The sequence below is a fragment of the Eptatretus burgeri genome, chromosome 1 (genome assembly GCF_056783735.1).
Source record: "Eptatretus burgeri isolate ZD-2024b chromosome 1, Ebu_testis_v1, whole genome shotgun sequence".
Lineage (NCBI taxonomy): Eukaryota > Metazoa > Chordata > Myxini > Myxiniformes > Myxinidae > Eptatretus > Eptatretus burgeri.
In genome coordinates, this window is record NC_140961.1 from 21,824,740 (window position 1) to 21,847,700 (window position 22,961).

The following is a 22,961-nucleotide window of genomic DNA, read 5'->3' on the forward strand; positions in this document are numbered from 1 at the left end:
GCGCCGTTCCTCCTTCACTTCAGGAAGACCATCAACAAACCATATATCGTGTGTACGAGGGCCATTCAACAAAATTTGGTGACGACTGTTTACTCTACTTTGGCATCGTTCAAAAAAAAAAATAAAAAAAAAAATTCTGTGCAGACAATTGTATAGATTTGTTGGACATCTTGTTACACAGCTGATTGAAGCATCGGTGGACAAGTCCAATAGTAGGTCTTATCAACTGAAAGCCGATGAGCACATATGTTAACCGCCGTGGTAAGCTTGGCACAGCTAATTTTTCGACTTGACACTTCATCGAAGCGAATGAGGAACGAGGGCCAATGCCAAACGGCAGCCGCACCTCGCTTTTTGACTTGCGGTTAACTTCCTCTTATCGGCTTTTGGTTGGTACGATCCATTACTTTAATGCCATTTGATGAGTAAAAAGGTGAAAAATTACCTTTTGGGGTATCCCCCCCCCCACATGTCGTTCTCCACCCTCTATCAAAACAATACAAACTCACCTTCATTGTAATTCTCTGTGTGTCACTCAGCACATGAAGGTGGTCGTACTGGAAGATGTGGCTTCGCACTTTGGATTGAAGACTCAGGTTGGTGGACTGTGGTTTGTAAGCACTGCAGATCGAGTGACATCCCAAGGGGGTATTGGAGGGTTTGATTAAACACTTCTTGAAGAACACTCGCATTGGTACTTTCCCCTCGGTGTGATTCGCAGTGGCAGCTTACTCTTGGTTCTTGCAATTATTTGGTTTTATCTGTCGTATGTATTTATTTACTTTGAAACCCATTAACCTTCCACAACTGAGGCTCTGGTGCTGATTTTGGATGATCCACCACAAATCACAACACTATACTTTACTTTGAACCGAACTGTGTGACGACCGTTCGAAAGGTTGCAAGAACGAGGTACTCATAATAGTCCAACATGCACCAATGGTCCTGTAAACCTTATCTTTGGCATGGTGGTTGGTGGCAGGATTTGCACCACGGCCACCGTAAAACACTTCCTTCCGCAAAACCCACAAATGTAAGGTAATGGGAAAACCCACTCCATTGGAGCACCTCCTGTGTCCGCTGACCTTCGCAGGGCAGCTCATCAGATTACGGGATTGGGGCAAAGCCTTCGGGACCCCCATTCCTTGAAAGGAAAACTACGGGGTAAACCTCCAGGGTCGGATTGTGGTGGTGTGTGGCGAAATGGTGCTGAGGTGTCGTCCACCAGACGGTGGTCTCCTTGGGTTAACCTGAGATGGTTTCTTCAGGTGGGTGACTGGAATGTCCTATCTCGAAGAGAGGATGATCACCTGGCTCTGTTGTCACCTGAGCTCAAGCATTTGAACATCGGTATTGCAGTACTCTCGAAGGTTCAGAGACCAGATAGTGGCGATATGATTGCGGGTCGTTTCACCTACTACTGGTCCAGTCGCTCTGATGCTTACCATGCCCAAGGAGTTGCTGTAGCTGTGTCCAATAAGCTAACTCCAATGATAATTGAGGTAACACCAGTCAAAGAAGGTATTCTGAGACTGACGATTCATCACTCCTTGGGGGTTGTTTCCCTGGTCCCTGGAGATGCTCCGACTGAGGTGAGTGATCTCACTGTGAGGGATGCATTCTATGCCACGCTCGAGTCTGCGGTTGATCAATGCCGCAGGCGAGATACTCTTCTAGTCTTGTGGGATTTCAATGCATCAAATGGAACTGATGGGGATGGTTATGAGATGTGGTGGTCCCCATGGGTCTGCAACTGTGAACCAGAATAGCACTAAGTTCCTTGACTTTGCAAGAAGTCATGGACAGGGTGGCTGGTTCATGGTTTCAGTGCTCACAGGCTCATCGCTGGACTTGGTGGTATGGCAAAGGAGATTGACCATGCTCTGGATCATCCTCCATCAACCATCACTGAGAACTGCAGGGTCTACCGGAGAGCTCAGTTCCTCAATCCTGACCACAGGCTTGTGGTAGCAACTCTGAAGTTGCAGCTTAAATCTGGGAGAATGGTATCATCCCAGCCTAGGCTTGATGTTGACAAGCTCAAGGATGAGAGGGTTGCTGAGGTGTTTGACAATATGCTGAGTTGGGATTTGGGGTGCTCTGAGTGCTTTGGGGGGTCCTGAAGAGTTGTGGAGTGCCTTCAAGACCACTGTCCTTGTTGTTGCCGGTGGATGTCTTGAAACTCACCGCAGGGCAAAGAAGAATTTTGTCTTTCAAGGGACACTGGATACAATTGACCAGAGTCACAAGGCCAGGCTGAATGGCAGAACTGAGCTGTTCAGGGAGCTGAGGCATAATATTGAATGTGTGCTCAGGGTGGACAAGGAGGCCAACGTGCAAGGAATCTGTGAGGGGGTAAAGCATCACCTGTGGTCAAGTTATTCTCGTCCTGCTTAGAGGAATTTGTGCTTTGCATTCCTCCAAGCCCATTCCTCGTTGTACTGCAGTGAGAGCAGAGGGTGGTGGGTCTTGACAAAGGAATCAGAAGTGAGGTCCCGCTGGGCGGGTTACGTTGAGCGGCTGTACCAGGCTGATTCACCAGCTGCCGAGATGGATGTCAGGTGAGTTACAATTCCGATTGCTGACTCTGCAATCAACTGTGATCCACCTTCGTTTGTGGAAACACGGGCTGCAGTGAACCGGTTGAAATGGAGTTGAGCTCCTGGGATCTGTGGCATCCATGCTGAACTTCTCAAGGCTGGTGGAAATGCTGCACTTGTGTCGTTGCATGCAGTTTTGTGCTCTGCCTGGAACACAGACATCATCCCAACTGATTGGAAGAGGGACCTTGTTGTTCCTTTCTGGAAAGGGAAGGGTGATCGCCAAGACTGCAACAACCACCGAGGGGGTGACGCTGCTCTCAGTGCCAGGCAAGGTCTTTGCTTGGATAATTCTTGATGTGGTTCCCCACCATTTGCTTGAGCACCAGCATCCAGAGTAGTCAGGCTTTACGCCAAAGAGGTCAACGATTGACCGTATCCTTGCTCTTCTGGTCCTCACCGAGCGCAGACGAGAATTTTTGCAGGGGCTGCTTGCAGACTATGTTGATCTCTGCAAAGCATTTGATTCAGTGAGTCAGGATGCCCACTGGAGGATCCTTGGTCTTCGTGGGGTGCCACTAAAACTGATCAATCTGATGTCTGAACTCTACTCTGGTAGTGAGAGTGCTGTGAGATGTGGTGCTTCCATCTCTGACTTATTTCCAGTTACTGGAGTTTGTCAAGGGTGTTTACTGGCCTCCACACTTTTCAGCACTTGTGTGGATGGATTCTGGGGAGGATGTCGGAGAGGTCAAGCTGCTGTCCATCGTTTGGGAATGTCAACATCGCTGACCTTGATTTCACAGATGATGCAGTCATCTTTGTGGAGACTCTGGATATCCTTTTGGGGGCCCTCGAGGTGCTGAATGAGGAGTCGGAGCTGCTGGGATTACGAGTTTCCTTGGTCAAAACTAAGATCCAGGCTTTCAATTACATCTTCGTTGCTGCTATCTTGTCTGTGCCCGTTTGTGGTGAGGATTGTTGAGGTCATGGAGAGAATCACTTACCTTGGCAGTGATATTCATGTCTCTGCTGGCTGTGAGCCAGAGGTCAATCGACGTCTGGGTCGAGCCTGGGGAGTCGTGAATTCATGAGGCATGGCGCTGCCGGTACCTTTGCAGGAGGGTGAAAGTCTGAGTCTTCAGGTCTTTGGTGCTTCCAGTCTTCCACTATGGATGTGAGACTGAGACTCTGTCCAGGGATCTAAGACAGAGATGTAATACCTTTGGTACCAGGTCTCTTCGGAGAATCCTTGGCTATTGCTGGTCGGACTTTGTGTCCAACGAGTGGTTGCTGAGAGAGACTCAAATGAGATTTGTTACCTGTCTCGTCCGTGAGTATCGGCTGCAGCTGCATGGACATGTGGCTCGTTTTCCTGATGCTGATCCTGCTCACCAGATTCTCTCAGCTCGGGAGCCTTGTGAGTGGAGGAGGCCATTGGGCCGACCATGTGCCTCATGGTTGCAGCAGATTGATCGTCATCTCAAGGCGATGGGGATGGTCCAGGCATCTGCCTGGAGGTGGCCAGACAGAGGCCCCTGGAGTACCGGCAGAAAGTGGATGCAGCGACGCGCTACTCCGCGCATGCCCCCATACCTGACCTGACCTGACCTGACCGAACCTGAGCGCAGGAGATGGGGTTTTGCAATTGCTTCTGTGTGTGTGTGTCTGTCTTTCCAGGGCACAACTTTTTTTCTTTTTTTGAAAATCATTTGAGCTTTTGTCATCAAATTTTCAACAAACCTTTATTATGAGAATCCGGAGAAAAACTACGAAGAAATGGAACAATCAGAGATTCTAGAACCTCACCAGGACTTGTTTTGTGTCGTTTTGTCTGGTGTATTTTGTGTTTCATTTGTTTACTGGTGTGTTACCTAATTGATAAGGGACATATAATTAGACCTGTTGGCAGTGATGACCGGGTCCCAAGACATCCCGCTTTGATTGGACACCTTACCCTGACCCATGACACTTTTTTTTTTTTATTCAATTGAATTTGGAATGGGATTAAAATTAATTTAATTCAAATCAAATGAAAGACCAAATAGGTACAGTCCTGCATTGGAGTCATCAGAAGGAACCTGGACAAGCAAAAAACAAAGATGAAGCCATCAGGAAGATGCTGGATAGGATTCACATTTCAGCTGCTACTCCTCTCCCTTCAAACCCATTCAGGCACAGCCAAGTGAGACTTATTCAAAAAAAAATCAAATAAAAGAACCCAGATCAAAAATATTAAATAATTGTGGCTGCCACATCATGTGTCTGATCAAGTTGAAATTTAAAACATTTATTCCCCATCACCACGAGATCATAATTGTGAAGTTTCACTTCGATTAATCAAGCCATTCCAGAGAAAACATTATTTATTTATTTATTTTCAATCCAATATGGCTGCCAAATCATGTGACATAAATTATTCCTTAACGAACTTGCACACCCAAGGCCTGGGCAACATTTGTGTGAAGTTTCCCCTCGATCTTTCCAGCCATTCTGTTGAAGATTTTTTAGGTTTTAGTGTAAATCCAAAGCGAACCACTCGCTCAGGGTGGCAGGGCACGAACCACTCGCTCGGAGTGATGTTGCGCGTCAAAAAACGTCTGCAGTGAGTGAATGATTCCCTCAGAATGACGTAGCATGGGGCCATTATCGACAATGGACGCTCTTCAAGTGGCTCAAGCACTCCAATTCAATGGTTGATAAGGAACGGTTGGCCAGGCTGTTGCTGCATACCATAAAGGATCCCTTAATCTTTAAAAGGCAGTCTTCACTGCACACACAGCAGAAAATGAAATAAAATGTATCTATAAATCTGCCATTTTGCCTGCTCGTCTGTGCACGTGTCATGTGGTACACGCAAACATTATAACTTTTTTAAACATCCGGTTTTTTTTTTGTTTTGTTTTTTTAACCAGATTTGCTTTGATTCCCTGTCGAGCACCGCACGAAACCTCTGAAAATATAGACAGATCTAGCAGACGCTGTGGATAAGCAGTCCCTCGGGAAGACAGAGCGTGAGGTCCAGCAGTGAATACAATAAATCATGTAGCTCAATGAAGCTGGTTAATTTTGGCACCTTCCAAATTTTTTGTTCACTCAATATAATTCTCCAAACAGTAGAAAGAGATAAATTTAATGCTTTTGGAAATTTCACATTTTCATATGTTTGTATGGGGGAGGAGGAGGAGGAGGGGGAGGAGGAGGGGGAGGAGGACGAGGAGGAGGAGGAGGAGGAGGAGGAGGGGGAGGAGGAGGAGGAGGAGGAGGAGGAGGAGGAGGAGGAGGAGGAGGAGGAGGAAACATATCCTTGCCTGCCTAAAGTAAATGGGTATATCGGCTGAGTTATAAGACTCAATTTAAAGAAATAATATCACATTTCACAACAGATTTCGACACTTCTTTAGTCCGGACGACATCCGATCCTCAAAACCGAAAGAATATTTCGATAATTTACTTCAATTGGTCTGTGAGAGTAGATCGTGGAAAATTGTCTCATATAGTGCATGAAATCGTTCCAAGCTCCTAATTTGAAAACTATATTACTTAAAAAGCGATGATGAACAGGCATTTGATATGAGTGAGGAAAGTGGGAAAAAAAAACCTAAAAAAAAAACTATCGTTAAATTGTTATGGATTGTTCCAAGTCAAGGCTTAGTTTAGCAGTCCAAAAAACATGGCGGCTTCAGACCCCAGCGAGGTTACCCAGGAAACGCCTTAAGACCCTGGAGAGCGAGGTGGCCGAGGATTGCCTGATGAAGGATATAATTAAATAAGGCCATTAATTATCTTCAAAAGCGGTGTTTTAACTCAAACTCCCAATATTAATTCTTGCACTTCCTTGGAGTTTTCTTTGTACACATGCAAAGTTTCAAGCTGCTTGGTGCTCTGGTTTTGGAGTTATGGAGGAGATGCACTAACGTGTGTGTGTGTGTGTGTGTGTGTGTGTGTGTGTGTGTGTGTGTGTGTGTGTGTGTGTGTGTGTGTGTGTGTGTGTGTGTGTGTGTGTGTGTGTGTGTGCGCGTGCGCGTGTCCAGACCCTAACCTTTTTTACTGTCTGAGATTTTATCAAATTTTCAACAAACATTTGTTTGAGAATATGAAGAATACTTATTTATAAAGTTCACCTTTTGTTTGTTTGATTTATTTATTTATTTTCGCTGTTGTCGTCGTCAAGTTTCGTTTGAGTACAAAGTGGACGGGCTTTGCATTTTGGGTATACTTGTTTTGATGTGTGTTGGACTATTTTTGAGTGTCTCGTGAACCATGTGGAGCTTAAAAAGCTGTACCATATTTATATCTGGTGTCCTGCTCGGTTTGCCTTGTTCACAATCTGACTTTACGACTCCAAGGTGTCGAACTTGATTTGAAAGGAAGTCTCTTGGCCCAAAAAAAAATCAATTGCTGTACCTCGAATAAATTATTCATTCTGAGGGTCACAATAACCAAACTTTATCTTTAATCGCTTGTGGACAAGGAAGCGGAGGATTGGCCAATTGAGGAAGGGTGGGGAAGCTGTTTGAGGATTTTTTTTATTTTTTTTTATTTTAGAAGTTACATCGTAGGATATGAGAGGTTATTGGACATTCCACAATATATCTTGGGTTGACGTTTGTGTGGTGTTTTTCAGGAAGCAATCTTGCGCATCCACACACTGTTGGCTGAAGGACGCCTGACCGGTAAGGAAGCTCGCACAACCAGGCAGATGGTGTTGTTGCTGCATCTGGAGTTGACTTGGTCATGGTGTGAACGACTTTGAGGAGCTAAGGGTGCTCTTTTGTGCAGGTATCGTTGATGATCGTGGGAAGTTTATCGCGGTGACCCCTGAGGAACTGGATGCAGTGGCGGATTTTATCCGGAAACGAGGACGCCTGTCGATGTCCGAACTGTCTCGGGCTGCCGCGTCCCTCATCAGCCTTCAACCCACTTCTTCGTGCCTGCAAGGCCATACCTAACTGTGCGGTCTGCTGCAAACTCATCTCGAAGATCATTGCTTTTGGAAGAAAGCATTTTGATTTAAATTAACACTCATTAAAAAAAAACTTGTCTTGTTACAACGTTTGTCATTCTGTTCTGGGCTTTATTTCTCGTATAAATGGCTGCGGCATTATGGCCGTACAATCATTTATTGCACAATAAAATTACATGTACATTTTATTTTTTGCACGATCATCTTTTTAACCTTGTACGTCGATCTACCTTTATCGAAGTGCCGTACGTTTTTCCCGAAGGGGAGGGTCACACGATAATGGCACAGCTGAAGTACAACGTTCCATGTACCAAGTTTAGCTCGTGAGGAATACCTGACATCAAACATTCCACCTTGAAACAATCGCTTTGTGGCACATTCTCTTATGGAATGCTGTAATGAGTTTCCCTTCAGTGTTAACTGCTGCACTTTATGAAACAACGAACAAGTCAATGGTTTGTTTAAACCTTGTATGCAAGTCAAATGATGCAATAATAGAATGGGATCACGTGAGTGAGTTGTTCCTGGATTAACCTGTTTCCCATTCCCACGTGAGCACATAACTCGAGAGAATAGAATACCAGCATCGTGAGCTACTTGACCTTTTTATTTTATGGTGGATCATTTTATTGACAATCTCACTTGTTTTGTCATTGCCTCCTGACTCCGCTTCAGTAATTTGTGCCCCCATTTCTCACTCTTGGCTTGAAGAAGCTTGTTCTGACCAGAACTCCTGCTGTCCGACCCAGAGTGTGCCCTGAACTTCAAACTCTCCACCTTGATATGTTCTTGTGACCACCCTGCCAAAATATGTCCCGTAGATCCGGCGGAGGTCTGTGAGTGTCTCGAGGGGTAGAGCTGGTCTCCGTTGTACCCGGGCAGAATCTTGCTGTGGTATGCCAAAGCGCAGGATGCATTGAACATGAGTGTCTTCTTTCCAACCCTGGAAGAGCTCGTTTGGAGGACACTTTTGAGATCCATCAGAAACTTGGTGGGTCGACAAGCCACTGAACTAGTATGTCTGATGCTGGGGCTTTGAGACGTGGTGATTCAAATTGTGATGACAGGCACCAGGGACTACGACAATTAAAATGGGTGATGCAATCAATGCGGTTGGTGGGACCTATTTGAAGAGCTGCGGTCGTGAGGTAGGACATGTCCAACAGCAGAATGCCCAACGCATCACAGCAATGGAATACAATAGCAGATGAAGCCAAGCAAGCGTGATGTGCAGAACTTCGGTGGTGTACACAGGAGACTCGCAATGCTGTTATGCTCAAATTCGAGAAGGCTCTGATAAACCACTGTGTTTCAGGCCGAAGATCGTATTGAGGTGGTGCCTCGTCTCTGGGCAACGGCATTAAAGCAACGGTTTTTACAGATGGGCCTTTTTGTTTTTATATATTTTCTTTGTTCTTACTTTACGAGGGGTGCTTGCAACTTCCGATTCTTGCTCTGAACAGGGTTTTTGGGGGTTGGGGTGGGGGGGAGGTTATTATTTTTTCTTTTTTTAAGAAACAAATAAGTTTAAAACACTTTTTAGAGCTCTGTATGACAAACACTTGCTCTTCAAAGGAGTGGCCTGTGGTTTGGGAGGAGGGCCATGTGCATTTTTACATTGTTGAGTTACATTTGTATTCAAATCCTTTTTTACTTAATTATACATTTTTGTACTCTCTTAGCCTATGATACTTTAGACTCATCATTTTTTTTCTCTCTCTATACTATTTTTATCAAGAAGTCAGAACACCATATGTCAGGATGTCCCAGATACTCTTTTAGCTCAACACAACTTTGGAGGAGGAGGAGGAGGAGATTGAGACAATACTCTGTGCAGAGTGTTGTTGCTGCTTTAGCAGTCTCCTTGGCTATTGGGCACAATCCTGGATGGGTCGCCACGCCGACACAGGATACCAGCACGCTGGCACTTATTTTTCCGACCTCGGAAGGATGACAGGCCGAGTTAACCCCACCTGGTATTAGTTCAACAGCTGAGCAGGATTTGAACTCAGGACCCTCGGATCCAAAGCCCACCACCCTAACCATTAAGCGAACACCAGGCATATTGCAATCAGTTGCAAGCAGAAACATTACATACTACAACATTCAACACAACATAAATCCTCAAAAAAAAAATCTACCAAGATAGAACTTAAACCTATAAATTGCCGACCAGTCATCTGTGGAGAATTCCTCATCTAATGACACTTTGGGATTTGGGACATCGTTGAATTTTAAAAAAATTAATAAATTGGACCCAAAAGTGCCCATTTGTTATTCTTACGTGACAACCTAACTCAAAAATTGGTTTATATTAAGGCCTAAGTCACATTTGCCACGGTGGCCGTGGGGTCTCCAAAATCTACGGCCACTAGCAATTATACGGTGGCCGCCACCATATCCTCACCGTAGAGCAAGTATTTCCGCGGTCACACAATGTAGCAGTCACATATATTTTTATTTTTGGGGGAGCCGCATGGCGTGTTTAGAGATTGTGGAGACCGAAAACGTGGTGGTGCCGTACGGTCTTTGATTTGATGTCGCACGGTGACCTTAGGGCGTCCCTGCGGCGGCCATAGAATTTTCAAGGCAGATGCATGGTAGCCTCAAGGTGCCCGCAAGGCGACCGCAGGGGGGCCCCAAGGCGAACGTGCGGCCAGACGGACGGTAACGAGTGGGTATATATACCAGTTCTTTTTTTACTGAAATAAAAATATAACAGTTCGGAACATACCAGTACGTGGTGCCCCCAGAATCCGAATACAATTCATTCCAGGAGGCTGTTCGGATTGCAAAAAGTTCGATTCCCAAACTATTTTCCCAATAAGAAATAATGGAGTGAATTAATCTGTTCCTGGATCCCAAGAAACCCCACTTTCAAGACACTTTCAACTGAAATTACCCATCTTTAAGGTAAAATAAGATGAGTAAATGACCTTCGGTGGTGGTGTATTGTATGTAAACTGGTACAATCACCAATCCAAAGGTCCACACAGGCTCGAGCTCCGGCCTGGGTTCTGATCGCTCACGCACTCTGCGAGAGCGCTGCCCCCAGGGCAGCTCATCAAACACGATGCCCCCAGAACCACAATCACTTTCATCAAACGCATCGGGCTGAGGTAATCATGGATATTCCAAATTACAACCGGTTTTTCTGTGAAATTAAATCCTTGCCTGACAGTCCGTCGCACCACGTGATCGGATTGCTTTTTTGTTATTGATTAAAACACAAGATGAGTAAAAAAAAAAAAAAACAGCACAAATCAAGGTGAAAACGCGAGGTAAAGGATCGACACACGAGAAATGCTTTCACGAGGACTTCCACCGACGAACTGAATGAACGAAGCGCGAAGATGCGGCTCGAACAGGTGGGGGAGACGCGTGAACAAACATGAACGCTTCGTTGTGTTCGGTTTCTTTAAATGTATTAGGTTTTTAGGGCGAAATTCATTTTTTTTCATTGATAAGAGACTACGGCAGCCCCACGAATAACGCAAGCCCACTGTACGCCTAACGTACGGTCGACGTGGAACAGAAGTACGTCACAACTATGGCATGTCGAATTGCTACGGCGAACGTGGAAATGAAAAAAGTTATAACTCCGCGTTATAATTCCACGGCGACCTTACGGCCTGTATACACGGCGTCGGGCCACCCTGAGGCCACCGCAGAAACTCTGCGGCCGCCGCACGTTTCTGTGAATTCAGAGGGCGTACGGCCACCATATCCTCACCGTAGAGCAAATGTGACTTAGGCCTTAGGCCTAAGCTACGAACTTGGTTTAAAAAAATTAAATCTTCTGCATTTTATAGTGGGAATGTGCAAACTGATCGGAATGTTAATCGCTTGAAAGGATTCCATGAAAAGTTCACAAAAAAAATTGTCTTACTTTGTGAAGGAATCAGGGTGGATGGGACTACCACTGTCAAAATAGTCTGATGGTGGTGGAGCCGCAAGACATTTACCCAAGGGCCAATCAGACCGACCTGGCTGTGGTTCACGGTGGAATATTATCAGCCCTGTTCGTGCAGGAAGTCGTGGGGCCAATCGACAGCAACAACGCAGGCATTTCTAAAAAGTACGTACTATTTAAAATACTAGATCGTCATTAATGTACAGTAACAATACAATGTCAGCACGTCAATAACGTTTGTACTGCAACATTTAAATCGGTAGCAGAACATCTTATATCCTCGGAGGGGTGTCCTCAGCACCAGGTCTCTCTTCCTACCCCTTCCCCTACCCCCTCCTACCCCACCCCCTTCCCCAGCCTCCCCTGATTAGTACAGGTTGGCTTTGGGGATTCCCATTCTCTGGAGATGTGTGCAGTGCAAAAATGCAAGGTATCTCCACAGTTGACTTGTAATACCCTCTGCCTCTGCCTCTGCCACCACCACCACCACCACCACCACCACCACCACCACCACCACCGGGTGGTGCTACACGATGCACATTTACATCAACAATTTTCATCGAACTTCCTTCCCAATCCCCCATGACTGTAGATGAAACCAAGTTGCCCATGTTCATCACTAGGTCGAACTAGAGTACCTATATATAGAGAGTAGCGACAACTCAGCTATAGGCGCCATTTTGTTTCACTCTGGATAACGCGCGGTGCGTGCGCTACCGCCGTAGCAGCATGCATGAATGAAGCAATACATCAGGAGGGTGGGATACATCACTGGACATATATATTTATTCTCATGTTTTACTCGGCCAAAGATCTTGATTATAGAATCAATGGGGTTGAAAGTGATAAAATGTTAAAATGCATGTACTCATTACACGGGAAACTCAGAGTAAGTTTGCCAGAGAACGAGACATTTGGGAGAAACTCGGCCTGTGTAGGCTTATGACATGAAGTCGAGCCAAATAAAAATCTCGAGTCCATAGGCCTAAGTTGGGGCCTCAATTTGATCCATACCTGCCCCTACCCATCCCTCCCCACCTCACCCATCTTTACTTTTTTCATCTCACCACATTATCATCTCACCCATAACAAACAAAAACAACAAACACCGATACCTACATGTAATTTATCATCATAGTTACCACCCAACACGCTCTCAAACACACCAAAAAGTGACTATGCCAAAATGATTGTATCAGATTTCAAAAATATCTTAACAATTGAAATGACCCTTTTTTATGGGCAAAGAATAGTTAATTGCACAGGCCTGCTATGCAATTATTGGATGAATCTATGAAGCACGTTCATGTCAAAATGCTTATGTTAAGTATTCAACTGGTACAATCTTGTGAAGAAACAGTCCATGAAAAATCGCAGTAGGTTTGACTTGCTATTTTATTTCTGTCAACAGTGTTCCATCAATTTGCAAGATGATGAACGATAAAGAAATGCTACAAATTATAAGTACAGGTAACTCTGCTTAACTTGAATCTCTTGGGACCACAGAAATCTGTTCGACGTAGAACAAATCTGCCTCACAGAAGGTAAATAACACGTCTTGCATAATACGGTTTCAAAATTTGTTTAAACTTGTGCGATTATTCGACTTAATAAGGCTGACTTACATGCATGCAGAGTTACCTGTATTGTTCATACACTGCAGGCATTTTCAAATTCAAGTGTATAAATACGTAATATCATGATTAGTTATATATTAGTGTTTACAGCAAAATTAATTTTGGTGAAATATTAACAACTTGACAGCAAGTTTTCAAGACAATACTACATGATTGATGATTCTGAACAAAAATGGAAATACACCAAATGAAAGTATGAAGGTCAGAGATTGTAGGCTAGATTTTTTTTATGAAACCCCATCTAATGTGTTGCCATGGTAACCAAATAAACAGACAATTCATTACAAATTGTGTATTTTCATAAGAATGTGCAATTAAGTGATAAATATGTAAATTAATTGGGTTGCTAAATAATGATTGCCCATATTGTTCGCTTTCTAGATGCCAACATCCCAGACTACCATTGATCCTTACTGGGGTTATGATAATAAATAAGATCAACGGCATGCATAAAGAGGGCCCCCAAATTTAAAGCATTTCATTTTTGGGGCAGGCGTGGGGGCAGTGGTTCTATAGGTAATTTTTTGTTCCAATTTAATCATACAGGCTATAAATCAAATAAATCAATAATAATATCAATTGCTGCTATGATTGATATAATTCTTATTACAATAATCTTTACCATGGTAACACATTCAACGCATATACAGTAAGACTTGTATACCATACATGTCGATGTCCATATGTGTACATTATTTTGCCCTTTTTTTAGTCTAAAACTTGACTGGTTTTTGGTCAACATAAGAAATAGACAAATACCAAAATTGTTCATCAAATTACTTATCAAAACAATGAATTTTCTCTTCTTTCCATAGATAACAACTTCTAAAAGCTTAGATGTCCTTGAAAGTTTATATGGGTCACATGATGACATGCTTCCAATACCGGGAGCCGTGCCTAAAGGCACTGTCGACGGCTAAAAGCTTAAATGCAGAAATTGAAAACTAAACCTATACATCCTGTACCCCTTCTCAGATTTGTTGCTGCACCCAAAGGTGCAACAACCCGTCATTTTGACTAATAAAGTTTCACTCAGTTTCAAACTCGGTCTCTCCGAGCTCACTCGGTGAAGATCTGGATTCGATGCGTAGCTTGGCGCTAGAGTGTGAAACAAAATGGTGCCCATGTGTCACGTGACCATCAAATTCTGGTCCCCCTATGTCGCTACTCTCTATATATAGGTACTCTAGGTCGAACTAGGTCCATGTGCCAAGTTTGGTGGCAATTGGTCTTGTAGTTTTGGTGTGATTGGTGTTACACACACACACACACACACACACACACACACACACACACACACACACACACACACACACACACACACACACACAATTACATTTATTATATACTAGCAAATATAACTCGTCACTTCTAACGAGGATATTAGGGGGGGGGAGGGGGAGTAGGACGGAGAGAGGAATGGTGGGGGAGGGAGAGAGGAATGGTGGGGGAGGGAGAGAGGAATGGTGGGGGATCTAAGATGGTGTGCAGGAGTGGGGGAGTTGGAAGGGGGGTAGAGCGAAGAAAGGTGGGGTGGGGAAAGCGACGCCTCACCCAACGTCACTATACACTCTCGGAGCGGGGGTGAGAGTGAGGAGGAGGGGGGAAGTGGGGAGGGGAGAGAAGGCAGTGGGAAGGGAAGGTGGCGTGATGGGAAGGGCGATAAAACGCGCCCAAACAGCAACATTTTCTTTTTAACCACCACGTTCTACATAAAACTGGGTGGGAGCATTTAAAACCCATGCTATCTACCTGGCAAATTCAAAACTAAACTGTTAGTCTTTAACAGTCCCATTATCAGAGGGGTAGGAGGGGAGAGAGGGACTGGGCTGGGAGAAACAGGGATAGGGGTGGGAGACAGAGAGGGATAGGGGAGGGTGAAAGAGGGATATGGGTGAGAGGGGAGGGAGGGGGCAGCAAGGGTGTGGTGCAGGAGGGTGGATGGAGCAAGGAGGTGGTGCAGGAGGGAGGGGGAGCAAGGAGGTGGTGCAGGAGGGAGGGGGGAGCAAGGAGGTGGTGCAGGAGGGAGGGGGAGCAAGGAGGTGGTGCAGGAGGGAGGGGGAGCAAGGAGGTGGTGCAGGAGGGAGGGGGAGCAAGGAGGCGGTGCAGGAAGGAGGGGGAGCAAGGAGGTGGTGCAGGAGAGAGGGGGAAGCAAGGATGGGGTGGAGGAGGAGCAAGGAGGGAGGGGGTGGGCGGGCGCGCAACACCTCACCAAACGTCACGATACACTCTGCGGTGTGAGCAAGGAAGATGGGGAAGAGAGGAGGGGCAGGGGGCTTGGGAGGAGGTAGGGAGGGGCTTTGGGAGGAGTTAAGTGTGAGAGGAGGGGCTCTCAACATGTGTTTGGGTAGTACAGAATTTAACAAAATAGGGTATGTTAAAACAGTACGTTAATTCAGCACGCAGAGCTATCCATGGGCAGGGGGAGAGATGGATTGGGGTGGGAAAGAGGGAGAGGAGTGAGAGAGGAGGAGGGGAGGGGGGATTTCAACAGATGTTGCATCCAGTTTAACGTCCATCTGATAGATGGCACACACATTGATGTAATGTTGTGGGACCAAGTTTTGGTGGCGAGCATGACCGCGAGTTGGAGCTGTAGGGTCGACTCCACTGAACACCCGGAATTTATAGGTCGTCACCCTGGATAACTCTGGAGCCGACGGGTCCCTTATTGGACCAAAGATTGCCAATAGGTCGACCGCGTGGGATAGGGTCGATTGCCAATTTCAATTTACCTAAATATCCACGTCGTCCAAACTACCGGGGAAATTCACCCTCGGTCGACTCTGTCCGATCCGAGTCGCGGTAACGGCTCGGATCCGGCGTAACTGAGTGGAGTTACCAGAGCCGCTGGACAGAATGCACAATTTGCCGCTTCTCAATTTCCCAACACGCACTGTGCTAAACCAATAAAAGAAAAACAGAAACGAGCTGAAACATTTAACAGGGGATTTATTTATAATGGGGGAAGAGGGGAGCACGCAAGGAGCAGAGTTATCCGACTACAACAAGAAATGCAAATAATGTACAAGCGAAGAGCACTTAACAATTCCTATTACAGATGGGCCCACACACAGACACACACACCCAAAAATAAAATGGATCTATGGGTCTTCAGTCGGTAGAGCCGGCCCGGTGTACCTGCCCCGCCTCGTGCGGTCACACCGACTCGAATCACCATGGTGGGACTCGAACCCACGACCCGAAGTCCACGACCACGACCGTCTGCAGGGCCCTCGTCGACAACCACTCACTGGCTTTGGATGCCAGGTTGGAAAATGCCTGGACTGAGAATGTCCTCTCCCACCAGGAACGTCTCACACACGATCCTCGTTGCTTGGCGAAACGCCACAATCTCGCAAACTGGCCAACGCTCCTGTCACGAGCACACTGTCTCTCCACTCGCTGGTCCAGACAACCACTTCTTCCTCTTCAGGCGGGAAGGATTTCTTTCCTCACCACTCGCCTCCTCATTGGATGGTTCCGCCGCGCGATTCGCTCGTCGTCCCCGTGAATGGCCGAAAGGAGCGCCAAGTCCGCTGATTGGACCGGGAGGCGGGGGAGGGGCGCGACAGCCGTCGCGGTAGCCTGCCCCTCAAACAAGGAGAGTAATATGGTCCTGCGTGGGCTGCGCCTATTGGCCGTCCGACGGCAACCTCGCTCGCATTCCCCGGATTGGACGAGAGAGACGTCAGGTCCTCGTGAACTCCGCCCACGTGTGTGCTGACACGCACGTGGAGAATGGTGGAAGGAAGCGAAGGCAGATGTCGTCGTTGAAAGTTGTTGTTGTAGTTGTAGTAAGTGTAAAAATCCTATGTATAAAATAACTTCGCAGCGCATGCACACTTAATTCCCATTAGACATAGGGGATGGATTCTAACTAGAAATGCATACTTATCAAAATAACTAAGCTACTGGGTGGCTGTCTGTGTGCTCAAGACTTCCAATTTCGTAACAGTATTACCCTACCTGTGAAACTCCAGGATGATAGTTTATACCTGCGTCAGGATTCAAACCCTGGCTCGACAGCTCAGTGCGAGCATGCATACCTCTTGGCTATTCTGCCATGATGTTGTCATTTATTGCTTTGTAACAGCTGAAAACGTTTTGTACTCAATGTAATCATCTAATTTATTTTGCCTTCCTAACCCCAGAGATGTTAAGCACTCCAATGAAACGGTTGAAGAAACTTTTAAAAAGTAAATGTTTAAGTTTTTTTTAATATGTATCTATCTATGCTGAGGTGATGGGCCATATAATGAAAGTAGATCGCACAAAAAGGGGAAATGGGGTGTAAAATAAAATTGCACATTTGCAGCGAGTGAACCACCGCTCGACGCATCGCACGGCCAAAGACAGATGAGTGTGCCCTGAACTTTGGTCAAGCCGATTGATGGATTCAATGATGGTGCAAATATTGTTGAGCACTCGCCACGGGGATTAAGCACCCAAGCAAGCACTCCAACTAAACGGTTGATGGGGAACAGCTGTCTTGGCAAGTGATCACTGTTCAGTGATATAAAAACAATGCACCCAGAGAGGCCCGGAATGTCAAGCGATGTCCGAATTGGACAAACTAGTGCACAAATGCACCCGTAGGTGCGTGGCCATATGTGCAAACCCCAAAAACAAAAAAATTCAAACCTCGTGCCAGAAGCAACAACCACAAGGCCGTTCCTTCGCTCTCACGTGCCAGTACGTGCGTGTCCGTACGTGCGTGGCCGTACGTGCAAAAAAAAAAATATTTTAAAACCTCTTGCCAGAAACAACCACACAGGCCGTTCCTTCGCTCTCGTGTGCCCGTACGTGCGTGGCCGTACATACAAAAAAAATTCAAACCGTGTGCCAGAAACAACTACACAGGCCATTCCTTCACTCTCGTGTGGCCGTACTTGCAAAAAAAACAAAAAACTTTCAAACAACCACACAGGCCATTCCTTCACTCTCGTAAACGACGACTGGATTGGGGAATTGTGTTTATCTATAAATGCGCACAAGAAATCGAGAAATTATTAGAATACAGTGAAGTCATCACTATCCAGAAGTAGTGCGTGCCCATACGGAATGTTCACATGCATTCCACGAATTATCGCTTTCATTGAAGTAACAACTGCTGTGATACTTACACACACAGTTAATTAAAATCCAAATTCAAATCAAGTTTACCTCCCTGTCTTTGCTAGCCATGACATTCGCTGCCATTGACCATTGCCACTCCTATACCATGGTGAGGTGACAGGGTAGGATTTGTAGGAGACCTGAAAGTACAGTGTCATTAGGTATTCCATGTTCAAATTGTTTTAGTTTGAAAATAGTTTAAAAAAAAATAGTTTGCAAAGCATACCACCAAATTGAGATGTATTTCTTTGGCAAGCATGTTGAGTAGAGCTGAATTCCTTAACACTTCCAAAGGCCAAACCGTTTTGACAATTGGAAACAACAAAAAGTTGTGCACTTTTTTTGATAAATTATTTTCGGAACAATTTTTCTTCAATAAATAAATGATAATAAAAATTGTCTCCATGTACACACCTTTATCTCGTTAGCACCTCTTCATAAACAACATTGCTGAGGAAACGGCGCTTCTTTGTTTCCTCGTCCAGGGCAAGAATGCGGAGGCTGCTGGATCTGCCAATGTTTTGATAAATTATTAGTTTTAATGGCCAATTATTCAATTAGCGCCAACGTATTTTGCCTTTTCGCAAGGAAAAACACAAAGAGAAGAGAAAAAACCCATAATGGCGAACGCGGCTGAGGTTCTCTTCCCCATTGGCCACGCCTATGCAGCAACGTGTCCTGTCATTGGTTGGTAAATAAATGGCCATAACTTGGGAAGCACTTGTCCGATTAATATCAAATCTTGAAAAGGCACATCCTCAGGTCCCCAGCAATATACCTGGCAAGTTTCAATTAGATTGGACCAGTGGTTGTCGAGAAACAACGGTCACACACACACACACACACACACACACACACACACACACACACACACACACACACACACACACACACACATTGCTGGAATTATAGATAGATGAACATTTTTTTTAGCAGTCAAAACTACTACTGAAGTCAATAAAGAAGTTGAAATTTTGAAATTAGGCTCAGATTGTGGGATTCTAGAGGTTCTCGAGGTTAGCGCATGTGCAGAAATCATATAAAGCCATGAACGCTGGCATCTCCCGGTGTTTATATGCATCACAATATATCCAGTGGTTCATAGATATGATGATTAGGCAATCGATGATTTAAATGAGGAAAGTGAAAGAAAAACAACTTTATCTTCAATAAATCATTGCGGCCTGTTCCTCGTCGAGGCATTATTGAGCGGGCCAAAAAACATGGCAGCTTCAGACTCCAGCGAGCAGACAGAGGACTGACCACGATGACGCACTGCCATCTTCACAAGGCTTATTTTGGTTTTTCGTAATGAGCACTCCAAAAATGATCTTCAAAAGGGGTGTTTAAATTTACCCAAACACCCAATTTTCATTCATTCACCACCTTGGAGTTCCCTTAGTATGCATGCAAAGTTTCAGGCCGCCAGATTTCATTGCTTTGGCGTTATGAAGGACACACACACCACACTGACTGGTTAACACACACTGACATTCATTATTATAGACTCGCAAATGCATCCTGTCGCATCGCTGACATGGGATATTAAGGAGGGGATTGAGAGAGGAGGGAAGGGAGGGAGAGAGAGGAGGCAGGAGGGAGGGGAAGCTAGGAAGTGGGGAAGAGCGAGAGGGGTGGAGGTGGGGAGAGCTATGCCTCATGAAACGTTGCTATACCGCAGGAGGGAGGGGTGAGAGAGAAGAGAATGAAAAAAAAAGCAGAAGAGAGAAAGGTGAGGGGTGGAGGTGGGGTTAGTAAAGCGAATGATATGTTATGCTTCATGACCAAACACACACAAAAGCAAACTCATGTCAGAACACCTGTACACACAACAACACAACAAAGTTTATAATGTAATCTGCTGGGACATCTGCAAAAACTTTGATGTCCAAGTTCCAGAAAATTTGTGGGAACGTGAACCAAAATTAATCACTGAAAACATGGAAGTACCTACCGTTCAAGTACGACCGAATTATCCCATCGAGTGTGACCATCGAAAACAAAGCATTGTGACCAGATATCTTACTTTGGTATTAAAAAAGAGAAGAAGGCATTGCTGATTGAGGTGTTACTAACGGTGATTTTGGACTAAAACGATGCAGAAATCAAGAAAATGACCAAACACCAAGACCTCAAGAATGAAGTGAGAAGATCCTGGAAGCTGAAGAAAGCCAAAGTTGTACCAGTGATAGCAGGACCTACAGGAATGATGACAAAGAACCTCACAGAGATATTAAACGTAGGAGCAGTACCCCTGGGTGCTCACTTGGTAGTGGCTGGATAAGATAACCAGGCAACCCCTGCTAGGCATGGATGACCCACAAAATGTATAATGGAGAAGAAAGTAAATACCTATGGTTGTTTTTTTTTAAAGCCTTGAACAAACTTTGGTACATCACAGGTGATAAAGGTTGTGGTCAAGTTTCATCGAAATTGTATGTGTAGTTTCAGAAAAGACAGCAAATACATATTGGGGTAGGAGGGGCACCCTGTAGAATCCCTGAGACCCCAATGTTTTTTTAATGTCATGAACAAACTTTGGGACATCACGGGTGGTGAAGATGGTAGTAAATTTTAATCGGAACTAGCATAACCCACGCTCTGCGCGACATGTTGGGGTGGGTGTGTTTGAGAAAGGAACTGATGCAGAGTATCAGTAGTAATTTTACTTTAATGCAGTAAGTGGAATACGATTTCACTGTTTCAGATCCATTTTATTTACTTGTTTTGTACCATGCACCTCATATGGTCTTTGAGATAATGTAAGCCGAATATCACGTTACTCGAGCGCAGAACAAAGTCGAAGATAGCACGACACGAAACCACTCGGAAATAATACTCGGAAACCAAACTCGGAAATAATATATAAGATTATATGCGTAGTTTTGGAGAAGAAAGCAAATACATATTTTGGGGGGAAACCCCCCTTAGATCCAGATTGTTCTGATGTCATGAACAAACTTTGGTACATCATGGGTGATGAAGGTTGTCATGAAGTTTCATCAGAATTGTGTGTATCATTTGAGAAGAAAGCAGACACCTCTTTGGGGAGGCAACCCACTACACCCCCCCCCAGTAAACTCCCTCTGCAGACCCTTTCAGACCCCATTTTTTCTTTTTTTTAATGCCATCACGGGTGGTGAAGGTTGTGGGCAAATATCATTGAAATCGTATGTGTCGTTTCTGAGAAGAAGTTGCAAGTATTTGTGGACGGACAGACGGACGGACGGACTAAACGACTTTACAGGTGAGCTAAAAACCATCCCTGGGAATATGATTACAAACCAACTACAGTTGAAAGCTGTCTGAGGCTCAGTGACGATCCTGAAGATAACCCTCGGCACAAAACTTTGAGAACAGAAAACTTCACAGCTTGGTCCATGAATCGTGACCCCCCTTACCTGAAATGAAGGTGGATACTTTGAGCCTGCCCTGCAAGGACTCCATTCCACATTCTGAAACCCTCATATGTAGATACCAATCAACGACACACACACACACACACACACACACACACACACACACACACACACACACACACACACACACACACACACACACACACACACACACACACACACACACACACACACTGTGAGACCTGGTATGTCTCTGCTTCACCTCCTGATGAACCCCACTTACATATGGAGATAGTAGGCAGCAACAGCAACTCCACATTTGTGAATATGCACACACACACACACGCACACACACACGCACACACACACGCACACACACACGCACACACACACACACACGCCCACACACACGCACACACACACGCACACACACGCACACACACACGCACACACACTCACACACACGCGCACACACACACGCACACACACACGCACACACACACGCACACACACGCACACACACGCACACACACACACACACACACACACACTGTGAGACCTGGTAGGTCTCTGCTTCACCTTCTGATGAACCCCACTTACATATGGAGATAGTGGGCAACAACAGCAACTCCACATTTGTGAATATGCATACACACCTGATTGGTATCTTTTCACCTCCTGACACCCACCCACCACACACAGAGATCACACACCACACACCACACACACCGTCCATTTATAGTTGAGAGATTAATATACTGTATTGATGAGTCAAAAACTTTAACTTTGACTTGTGCATGTTGATAAGGTAATACCTTTAGTTGTCCACAGGGAGGCACCATGGCACAACTGCCTCACCTCCACATGCTGCTCACACAGAGTGCTTTTTGGTCACGTGCTAAGGCTTTGTTCCAATCAATTAAAATTAGCTCATCTCCACCGACACATCGGTGGTGGAGGTGATGTTTTCACCCCTGTCTGTGTCTGTCTGTTTGTCCGTTTTTCTGGCCGTGAGCAGGATATCTCACAAAGTTGTGGACAAATAAGGCCAAAAACACGGGGGATAGGTTTGGGTGTGTGATAAGAACGAATCAATTCGATTTTGGTGAAGATCCAGATCCAGAAACTGAATTTTTTTGTTAAAATTAAAAAAAGAGATTCTTCACCATTGATAGATGGGGCCAAACACGATATCAAGTAGAACATGATATTTCAGAAAGCTATGGACGAGTTGTGACAAAACTAGTAAGATAGATTGGTTAGGTAATTCGATTTTGGTTCAGATTTGGGTCCGAATCCGGTCTATCAGTGGGATACAAAACGTAAACTGTTGAGCCTGGTGGAGGTATGTGCTCTTACGAGTGCCATTCTAGTTAGCCCGGTGTGTGTGTGTGTGTGTGTGTGTGTGTGTGTGTGTGTGTGTGTGTG

At 45.2% G+C, this 22,961-nt stretch overlaps 1 protein-coding gene and 1 long non-coding RNA gene across 6 annotated transcripts in view; both read left to right on the forward strand.

Annotated features, from left to right (window-relative positions):
• The window catches only part of DDRGK1 (DDRGK domain containing 1), a 43,692-nt gene extending 35,998 nt beyond the window's left edge, over positions 1–7,694 (forward strand). Inside the window, exons 7-9 of one of the 2 annotated variants that reach the window (XM_085874593.1) lie at positions 540–596; positions 7,168–7,216; positions 7,323–7,694. In XM_085874593.1, coding sequence (XP_085730719.1) covers positions 540–596; positions 7,168–7,216; positions 7,323–7,492 — 276 coding nt within the window. In that variant the 3' untranslated portion in view covers positions 7,493–7,694. The remainder of the gene's footprint in view (positions 1–539; positions 597–7,167; positions 7,217–7,322) is intronic. The other variant, XM_085874603.1, reaches the window with a different exon arrangement.
• Positions 7,695–9,906: 2,212 nt separating this feature from the next.
• LOC147033994 (uncharacterized) overlaps positions 9,907–22,961 on the forward strand; it is a 59,764-nt gene continuing 46,709 nt past the window's right edge. For all 4 annotated transcript variants that reach the window (XR_015056397.1, XR_015056398.1, XR_015056405.1 and 1 more), the window contains exon 1: positions 9,907–10,874. This is a non-coding gene — a long non-coding RNA (uncharacterized LOC147033994). The remainder of the gene's footprint in view (positions 10,875–22,961) is intronic.